Source organism: Pinus tabuliformis, chromosome J, assembly GCF_031772625.1.
Source record: "Pinus tabuliformis cultivar Carrire ecotype Pingquan chromosome J, CPIR1, whole genome shotgun sequence".
Lineage (NCBI taxonomy): Eukaryota > Viridiplantae > Streptophyta > Pinopsida > Pinales > Pinaceae > Pinus > Pinus tabuliformis.
The window spans coordinates 1,500,193,896-1,500,204,073 of NC_142295.1; the positions used below are offsets into that span (position 1 = coordinate 1,500,193,896).

Here is a 10,178-nt window from a genome sequence, read left to right on the forward strand (position 1 = left end):
TTGGAAAATAAGTTAATAATGTACGTACCAATAGAGTTGTTAAATAAATTAATAGATTACATACCAACAAGTCTCCACATATCACAATACAACTTGCTTTTCTTATAGTATAATAAAAATAAATAGCCATAACAACTTCCTAGTCAATTCCCCTTTCAATTCACAAAATTACTATTCCAAATCCCCATATACATACATCGCTATCATATGTTCAAATTATAGAGAACTCAATTTCCCTACTACAAGTAACTCTTGAATGTAACTAACTCTGAAATGTAACATACTCATAGAATTTTTCAAATGCAATCTAATAATACTTAATTCAATTTGATTGACCATTAGGGATGACAGAAACATTTAAGGATGAGAATTTTTCGTAAAGATTAGAAACCTTGGAAATCCTTAGTAGTCCCCAAATTTAAAATAATAAAATTCTTGTTGATATATTTGTAAAAACATGAAAATTTTTAATAGTTTCATATATAGTGTTTATACAATTTTGGTAATTTTTAATGTTAAGTTAGTTTTATACTATAAAATCTAGGAGAATCACTATTAGGAAAGAATGGAAATTAGTGAATCTTTTTTTTGGAAAAACCATGGAAAATTAGCCCACTTGCAAATATTGCCGGCTAAAATTTTCCATGTTAGGGATACATGGGAATTTCACACCTTTTCAACCCAACCTAGAACTATCCCTCATGTTCACCTTGAGCTAAGATCTCCTTGTGAGGAATCAACCCCACTTGCTCCCCTTCTCAATTATTAAATACTTGTCTTTCACGACAAGGTTTCCTTCTATCACCATCCCTTTTTTTGGATATTCTTGTCCACGTTCCTAGGATTTTCTGTAAAAGCCCACCTTTCTCTCCCATGCTACTTTTAGGCTTTGGTAAACTTAGCACCTTTCTCTAACTAAGAAATGTAATGGATATTTCTCTCCCATCCATAAGCACTTATATATGATTTTATTATAGAATACTTATCATGAAAGAATTATCAAATCTCATTTATCATTGAGATTTTATCTTAGTTTTATTTTGGCAAGAATCTCATTTTTAGGTGCCTCATTACCAAGTACATAAATCTCATCCATTTATTTATTAATAAAAACCTATTTACATAATTAATTAAATATTATTCTTTGACTTTTCTGCCATTCTTCCTCACCCAACTCGATCTAACCACACTGGTTTTATCGTAACAAATTGAGAATTGGCTATAGGAGCAGATGAAGAAGAGATCATCGTGATACCTCCAAGAGGTGATGAAAAACTAACGACCATGACACCAATGCCACCACTGAGATGAAACCTAAATACTAACACAAGAAGTACTTGAATAAAACAAACACGAGGAAACCCACACTAGAGAACTAGATGGGACAAAGCCTCCTCACAACCGAGTGGAATTACGAGAGAAGAAATTTAAACACCACCCAAAATGAATGGAGTAACTTTTATGACTTCAACCAAACATAGAGACTTAGACCACATTCCGAATTTCACAAAGAACAAGATATTACATTCACTCCAGAACAAATGAGGAGGAGTGTGGAACATTAAGACCACAGAAGAATGTCTTCCAACCCACATGTTATCACTGAAAATTCTGTTGCCAAAATTTTTTTTAGCCTAGCTTATGGACAAGGTGTTTTCGCAGCCCATGAATCGTTTTTAGCAGTTTCGCAGCGCTACCTGTTTGGGTGATTTCGTAGCGTGCTACGAAATTGGGGATTTGTTCAAGTTTTCAGTAGAGACCCAAAATCCTAGCATGCCTATTAAACAGAGTTCTGAAGGAGGGAGTTAGAAACACTGAAAAGGCGCTTGGAAGAAGTGGCGGTGTTTATGTTCCTCCTTTCAAGCTGGCGCAAATGATGAAAGGATTTATAATATAAAAGCAGCTTGGAATATCAGTGTATGTCTTGGGATGCTTTTTGTAAAAATGTCATGGGGTTGTAAAAAGTGAACGCATCAAACATTAAAAGTATTATTTCAGCTTAGATGCCTTTCTACTAGCCGGCAGAAGCATTACAGCACGGTTGTCTGAGTTTGACATTATAGCAAAACAGGTGGAAGCAGGGGAGCTTCAACATTTCAGAGTTTCAATGTCTGTTTCGACTGTTGCTGTCCTGTTTTGGAGACCAAGTAGCCATCCGCCAAGGCCCGGAGAGCAGGGTTGTGAAGTGGAGCAGTATGGAAAACTGGGGGCGTTGAAGAGTGGAATGGGTCCAGTTATGGCATGGACAGAACCTCAAGTCACTCAGTCTCAGATTGTGAATGCTGAAAGGGAGCGGGGGGATGTTGCAAGCGATAATGAGCACTCGAAGAGGCCGTTGCCTTCGAATGCCGATGGAGCAGTGAGTCATCACTCAACGAGCCATCATTCAATGAGCAGTACTTCTAGTACCAGCCCTACTTCTACTTCTGCTCCTCGTCCTGCCTCCTCCCCTTCGTCCTCATCGCTTAGAAGGTTTCAAAGGAAGGAAAGACACTATTAGTGAGTTTAAAGTGATGGTTTCAACTCTACATAAAGAGATGGGTATGATGCAAGCACATTTAACTAAATTTAAGGAGACAGCCTTTGAAGTTCATTCATTGCGGGCAGAGGTCCATTCCCTCACAACTATACTTAACAGAAAGTCAAATGAATACAAAAAACTGTCAGATAAATGTGCAGACCATGCAGCTAAAATAAAATCCTTGCAGGCTTTGGTTACGGATCTAAGAGAGACTAAACAAGAGCTAAAGTTAATTCTGGAGATGTATGGACGGGAAACCACAGATTCCAGGGATGTCATAGAAGCAAGGCAGGCAGAATGCAAAGCTTGGGCACAAGTGCATAAGCTAAAGTCTGCCCTTGATGAGCACAGTTTGGAATTGCGGGTCAAAGCAGCCAATGAAGCTGAGGCAGTCTGCCAACAGAGACTTGCTGTTGCTAAAGCTGAGATAGCTGACACAAGGCAAAAGCTTGATGCTGCAGAGAGGGACATATTGGAGTTCACTGAGGCTCTGAAAGCTAAAAATGAAGAAGGAGAAGTGTATATAGCTGAAATTGAGACTATTGGGCAAGCATACGAAGATATGCAAACTCAAAATCAACGATTACTTCAGCAGATAACAGAGAGAGATGATTACAATATCAAGCTTGTATCGGAGAGTGTGAAGGCAAAGCAGGTTCAAAATTCTCTTCTTATGGAGAAAAAGGATATGGCAAAGCAATTGCAGCAGGTTGGTGCTTCAGCAGAGATGTATAAACAGAAGATTATGCGTCTTGAAGAACAGGTGAGGGTTCACTTGGATCAAATTGGAAAGGTTACTGAAGATGGTCAACAGTATGCACTTACTCTGGATAGTACAAAACGAAAATTGGTAGATGTAGAGAAAGAGTCACAATCTCTTAAGGCTTGTCTTGAGGCTGTGCAAAAGGAGGCTGAACAGTGCAAACACAGAATTACTGATCTGCAAGTGGAGTTGAAGAATGAGAGGTTCGGGAAAAAGAGAATTGAGGAAGAACTGGTCGTTTTGAACATAAAATTTACATGCCTCAGTTCCCTTAACGATGGTGAAACAGTAGTAGAAAGACTTCAAGAAGAAATCAAAGAGTACAAGGCAATTTTAAAATGCAGTGTTTGCCATCATAGGCCCAAAGAAGTTGTGATTACCAAGTAGTTCCACTTGTTTTGTGGCCCTTGTATACAACGGAACTTGGAGACCCGGCACCGCAAATGTCCAGGATGTGGTACAAGTTTTGGACAGAAAGATGTGCGGACTGTATACATATGATTTAGATGGTCAATATGATCTGGTTTTTGAACAACAGAGAACAATGTAGAGGTTAAGAGCAAAGTTGGACTTTACAACCAGATTTTGTTGGTAAAGATGTACCCAAAAATAATTCATTGGGTAGAGCAGGTCCGAGGACATACTTTTGTGTTTTAGACCATCTCCTGTTGAAAGTCATGTAAAATACTAACTGAAAACAATGATTCATGGTTTACTGTAACCTTCCCCCATTTCAGGAGGATTTTGTTTTACTGCTAGGTTTTTCTTTTCTTCGTGACATGCCAAGAGCTGGTGTAAATACCATCCATCCTTCAAAGTAAAATCATGGAATTGTAGGTGCAATGTCTTTCGGGTTTCAACATTAGAGTTGTTGGGGTGGATTTGCTTGCTCTGTGTATTATGTCTATAACTGACTGCATATTTAAGAAATCAATCAAACCAGTTGACGAGATTAAGATAAAATATTGGTCAGGCCATTGCTTATATGAGAGTGGTGCCTTATTCCAAAGGTGTCAGTCATGCCCCTTGGAGGCTTCAAGGGAAGCTCACCTGGAGCTCTTATAATTTCAGAAAAAATGGTGTATACTTTATGATATAATGGTGACTTGTGAGAAGAAAGTATGGAGTTTGTCATGTTGTTGCAGAGAATGGCAGTGTTAAAGACACACATCTTATGCTGCACTCTTGAAAGTTGGGTCACAGATAATGGACAAACTGGAGATTTTACTCCATTGTGCCAAAATCCCAAGGAAAAAGAATACATTTCCAATCTCCAGGCAATGCACAGAATCGAATGTTGAATAGCTGGTAGTATTTGACAAAAGGTTTCTCCTAGGAAAGCTCTCTCGTCCGCACAATTAATGAAATTCATTTGTTTAGAGATTTTTCTGCTGATGAATTTCATTTAACTATAATGTCATCCGCTCGAGGATTTGCAAGAATTTCAAGCATGAATGTTATGAGCATTGATAAGTTATTTGTGAGCAAGGTGGCAGAGCAGTTAAAATCTCAGGGGAAATTGAAATTGTTTAAAACAGTTTCGCAATTTCGTAGCGCGTAGGTGTTGTTTTGAAACACATATAACAGGTTGATGGCAGAATCAAAAATTTGCAAAGGAAACAGCTCAGTGACATGAAAGGGATCAAAGGAAGCTGCTACAGCCATTCAACATACGCCATGTGTAGCTTTAACAAAAGGTGAAAGATTTTAACCTAAGTTTGGAATTTTTGGTCATAAAGTCACTTTAATCTCGGTTATTAGGGTTTGGAGGAAGCTGCATATGAAAATTTTCGGTTGGCACACCTGTTCATCAAAGAAGCTTCCAGCATGTCAGTAAACATATCAGTAACATGGTAATATCCTATATTCTTGGGTTATTAAAGGCTTAAGGTAACTACTGCTGCATACTCGGTGATGGGGGACCAGAACCGAGAATTTAGGGTTATTCTCAGCCAACACAGAACAGATCAAAGCCTTCAATGTTCAAAGCCAACATGGGACATTAATTGCTCATTTCATGCCATCTCAGCCAAGCGAAGAGGAAGATCTTTGGATTCGAATATTATGAAGCACATCAAAGACCGACAAACAGGGGCCTATGTTTCAGGGTAACCGAGAAGATGTGTCATTAAAGTCAAACATGGAGCATTAAAGGTTCATCACAGCTATCTCGGCCCAGATTACAGATGTCAGAGAACGAAGGGGATTGAAGATCAAGGCTGTTATGGAGTTTAAGTTCTATTTAATTTAGAAGTCTAGAAGATTTAGTGGAATTAGAATTTTAATTGTTTTATGACTCCACCGCTGTCAATTAGTGGTCACCTGTAATTATTAGTTAGTTTAAAAGTGAATAGGTGTCATTGGAAAAGGACTTCGAGTTCCCCTCAGAGGAATCAGAGTCAGGTAGAAGAATTTTATAAATAGCTAAGAGAGTGAAGTAATAGGGGTTCGAGATTTTGATAAAGAACAAGTCTATTTTGGTTTATGTAAAAAAGCAGATTTCAGTAATACAAACAGTTGTTGTTTCTTCTCAAGATTCTCAATACACCTTATTGTTCAAATGTATGGTGGTTTATTCTCTTAGTGTTCTTTTACAGTCTTGTTACAGCATAATCACTCAGAATTCATGTTTTATGCTCTGACTTCCCGTATACTTTGCAAGCTGTGTTTTATGTAAAGTATGTTTGAACATCTGATGTAAAGAGCCTTGATTTCCATGAAAGATAGTGTTTTTATGTGCTGAGATGTGTGAGACTCCATAAGCCCAATGGAGATTAACTTAATATTTGTCCAACCAGCTTATTTTTCATGTGTTGTTTAAAGAGTTAGCCATCTATCCTTGTCATTAATCCATATTCATAATCTGTGAGAGAGCCCTCTCTGACTAAGGAGGCTAAGCCTTAGTCTAAAGCCTGGTTTGAAATAGTTACATAAGATCTTGCTAAGTGGCAGCCCTTAGTACCTGATTTTGTGATAACATTTTGGTGCGTCTGCCGGGAGTCTGAAGATTACTCATTCCCGAAATTATGAAGCTGAACTTCTGAAGGTAGCAGGAGCTCAAAAGGTTTTCAAGGCTGCAGATCTACCTTGGCGACTCCATTGTTGAAGAATTCAAAATTCATACATTCATGGTGATTCCACTGGAGTTATGAAAGACCCAGAAGCTACCATTCTTAGTTCAAGGTATGCATGCATAGATTTTTCAGGAATTCATGGTTTCCCAAATCATTTTCCCAAGGATGCATATTTTCTAAGGAATGGTCCCAAATTTAATGGACAAGATTTGAGTTTAACTCTGAAGCATATCTCAGATTTCTGTCATTTTGCTGAGCTTCTTAGAGTTAAACATGAGGATGTTTGCATTATGTTATTTTATGATTCACTTCAAGGGAAATGCAAACAATGGATTGAAAGTTTTCCTATCAAATCCGTTAAGTCATTTCAAGACTTATGGCTTATGTTTTTGGAGGAATGGATAGATAGGTCAGAGGTGGTGGTAAACTCTCCTTCAGTTGAGGGTTTCAAACAATGGAATGATTATCATATTAATGAAGAAATAGGTGAAAATTTTTCTTTGTCCTTTTCCTCGTATCTAAAGTCATTTGACTGTAAAGCAGAGGATAAGATCAGATTTTTGGATGAAGTTGCTGAGGACATTGAGAAAGAAATTGAAGGCTTAGAAGGTCAAATTCAGGCATACAGTTTTCATAATCATGATCATTATTTTCAGAGGTTTTATATGGCAGAACGCAAGGAGACAATGCTGGTCCCTTTCTCTTTCACGATTGAGGAACTGAACACTGTTGTTGAAGATCAGTTTGCACAACCAGAAAGTTACAAGAAAAATCAAGCTGATCATGTATTCTGGGATCCTATAGCTGATTACATGGAAGAGTTTTACACTCCAGTATTTCAGTTTTCCTATAAAGATCAGGGACAATTCCAGTGGCAGCGGTCATCACACTATCATATTGGCTCTGACCTCCGATGCAGTCAAAGAGGTCAAATATCAGATAAAACAGAGGATTGGCTACATTGGAAATTTCATATTGATTGAGCAGAAAGAAGTTGAAATTGTTAGGGTAGGTAGGTAGGTAAATGCAAATAAGCTCAAGGTTAACTGAGCATTTTTCAGTAGATGTAGCTTTCTTTCTCCTACAGTCATGCTTGTCAAGTAAGTTTCTGTTTGTCATAAATAGATAAGGCACTGGACCTGCAGGTTCTTAGTGTACCACAAGGGCGCACTATCCCAAGTGGAGCCACTGTTATCACTGAAAATTTTGTTGCTAATTTTTTTTTTAGCCTAGCTTATGGACAAGGTGTTTTCGCAGCGCATGAATCCTTTTTAGAAGTTTCGCAGCGCTACCTGTTTGGGTGATTTCGTAGCGTGCTACGAAATTGGGGATTTGTTCAAGTTTTCAGTAGAGACCCAAAATCCTAGCATGCCTATTAAACAGAGTTCTGAAAGAGGGAGTTAGAAACACTGAAAAGGCGCTTGGAAGAAGTGGCGGTGTTTATGTTCCTCCTTTCAAGCTGGCGCAAATGATGAAAGGATTTATAAGATAAAAGCAGCTTGGAATATCAACGTATGTCTTGGGATGCTTTTTGTAAAAATGTCATGGGCTTGTAAAAAGTGAACGCATCAAACATTAAAAGCATTATTTCAGCTTAGATGCCTTTCCGCTAGCCGGCAGAAGCATTACAGCACGGTTGTCTGAGTTTGACATTATAGCAAAACAGGTGGAAGCAGGGGAGCTTCAACATTTCAGAGTTTCAAAGTCTGTTTCGACTGTTGCTGTCCTGTTTTGGAGACCAAGTAGCCATCCGCGAGGGCCCGGAGAGCAGGGTTGTGAAGTGGAGCAGTATGGAAAACTGGGGGCGTTGAAGAGTGGAATGGGTCCAGTTATGGCATGGACAGAACCTCAAGTCACTCAGTCTCAGATTGTGAATGCTGAAAGGGAGCGGGGGGATGTTGCAAGCGACAATGAGCACTCGAAGAGGCCGTTGCCTTCGAATGCCGATGGAGCAGTGAGTCATCACTCAACGAGCCATCATTCAATGAGCAGTACTTCTAGTACCAGCCCTACTTCTACTTCTGCTCCTCGTCCTGCCTCCTCCCCTTCGTCCTCGTCGCTTAGAAGGTTTCAAAGGAAGGAAAGACACTATTAGTGAGTTTAAAGTGATGGTTTCAACTCTACATAAAGAGATGGGTATGATGCAAGCACATTTAACTAAATTTAAGGAGACAGCCTTTGAATTTCATTGATTGCGGGCAGAGGTCCATTCCCTCACAACTATACTTAACAGAAAGTCAAATGAATACAAAAAACTGTCAGATAAATGTGCAGGCCATGCAGCTAAAATAAAATTTTTGCAGGCTTTGGTTACGGATCTAAGAGAGACTGAACAAGAGCTAAAGTTAATTCTGGAGATGTATGGACGGGAAACCACAGTTTCCAGGGATGTCATGGAAGCAAGGCAGGCATAATGCAAAGCTTGGGCACAAGTGCATAAGCTAAAGTCTGCCCTTGATGAGCACAGTTTGGAATTGCGGGTCAAAGCAGCCAATGAAGCTGAGGCAATCTGCCAACAGAGACTCGCTGTTGCTGAAGCTGAGATAGCTGACACAAGGCAAAAACTTGATGCTGCAGAGAGGGACATATTGGAGTTCACTCAGGCTCTGAAAGCTAAAAATGATGAAGGAGAAGTGTATATAGCTTAAATTGAGACTATTGGGCAAGCATACGAAGATATGCAAACTCAAAATCAACGATTACTTCAGCAGATAACAGAGAGAGATGATTACGATATCAAGCTTGTATCGGAGAGTGTGAAGGCAAAGCAGGTTCAAAATTCTCTTCTTATCGAGAAAAAGGATATGGCAAAGCAATTGCAGCAGGTTGGTGCTTCAGCAGAGATGTATAAACAAAAGATTATGCATCTTGAAGAACAGGTGAGGGTTCACTTGGATCAAATTGGAAAGGTTACTGAAGATGGTCAGTAGTATGCACTTACTCTGGATAGTACAAAACAAAAATTGGTAGATGTAGAGAAAGAGTCACAATCTCTTGAGGCTTGTCTTGAGGCTGTGCAAAAGGAGGATGAACAGTGCAAACGCAGAATTACTGATCTGCAAGTGGATTTGAAGAATGAGAGGTTCGGGAAAAAGAGAATTCAGGAAGAACTGGTCGTTTTGAACATAAAATTTACATGCCTCAGTTCCCTTAACGATGGTGAAACAGTAGTAGAAAGACTTCAAGAAGAAATCAAAGAGTACAAGGCAATTTTAAAATGCAGTGTTTGCCATCATAGGCCCAAAGAAGTTGTGATTACCAAGTGCTTCCACTTGTTTTGTGGCCCTTGTATACAACGGAACTTGGAGACCCGGCACCGCAAATGTCCAGGATGTGGTACAGGTTTTGGACAGAACGATGTGCGGACTGTATACATATGATTTAGATGGTCAATATGATCTGGTTTTTGAACAACAGAGAACAATGTAGAGGTTAAGAGAAAAGTTGGAGTTTACAACCAGATTTTGTTGGTAAAGATGTACCCAAAAATAATTCATTGGGTAGAGCAGGTCCGAGGACATACTTTTTTGTTTTAGACCATCTCCTGTTGAAAGTCATGTAAAATACTAACTGAAAACAATGATTCATGGTTTACTATAACCTTCCCCCATTTCAGGAGGATTTTGTTTTACTGCTAGGTTTTTCTTTTCTTCCTGACATGCCAAGAGCTGGTGTAAATACCATCCATCCTTCAAAGTAAAATCATGGAATTGTAGGTGCAATGTCTTTCGGGTTTCAACATTAGAGTTGTTGGGGTGGATTTGCTTGCTCTGTGTATTATGTCTGTAACTGACTGCATATTTAACAAATCAATCAAACC

The 10,178-nt window shown here is 39.0% G+C and overlaps 1 protein-coding gene and 1 pseudogene across 1 annotated transcript; both read left to right on the forward strand.

Annotated features, from left to right (window-relative positions):
• Positions 1-2,484: 2,484 nt before the first annotated feature.
• On the forward strand, positions 2,485-3,782 carry LOC149233113 (E3 ubiquitin-protein ligase BRE1-like 1). Its single transcript, XM_089379696.1, has one exon. It carries the CDS (start codon positions 2,514-2,516, stop codon positions 3,669-3,671), a length of 1,158 nt encoding a protein of 385 aa, XP_089235822.1. The 5' UTR covers positions 2,485-2,513; the 3' UTR covers positions 3,672-3,782.
• A 916-nt stretch (positions 3,783-4,698) lies between these two features.
• Positions 4,699-9,830, forward strand: LOC149233114 (E3 ubiquitin-protein ligase BRE1-like 1 pseudogene; annotated as a pseudogene).
• Positions 9,831-10,178: the final 348 nt, after the last annotated feature.

Bases quoted from the DNA above. Each gene is read 5' to 3' on its own strand.
- LOC149233113 (XM_089379696.1), top strand. From the start codon at position 2,514: ATGGTTTCAACTCTACATAAAGAGATGGGTATGATGCAAGCACATTTA.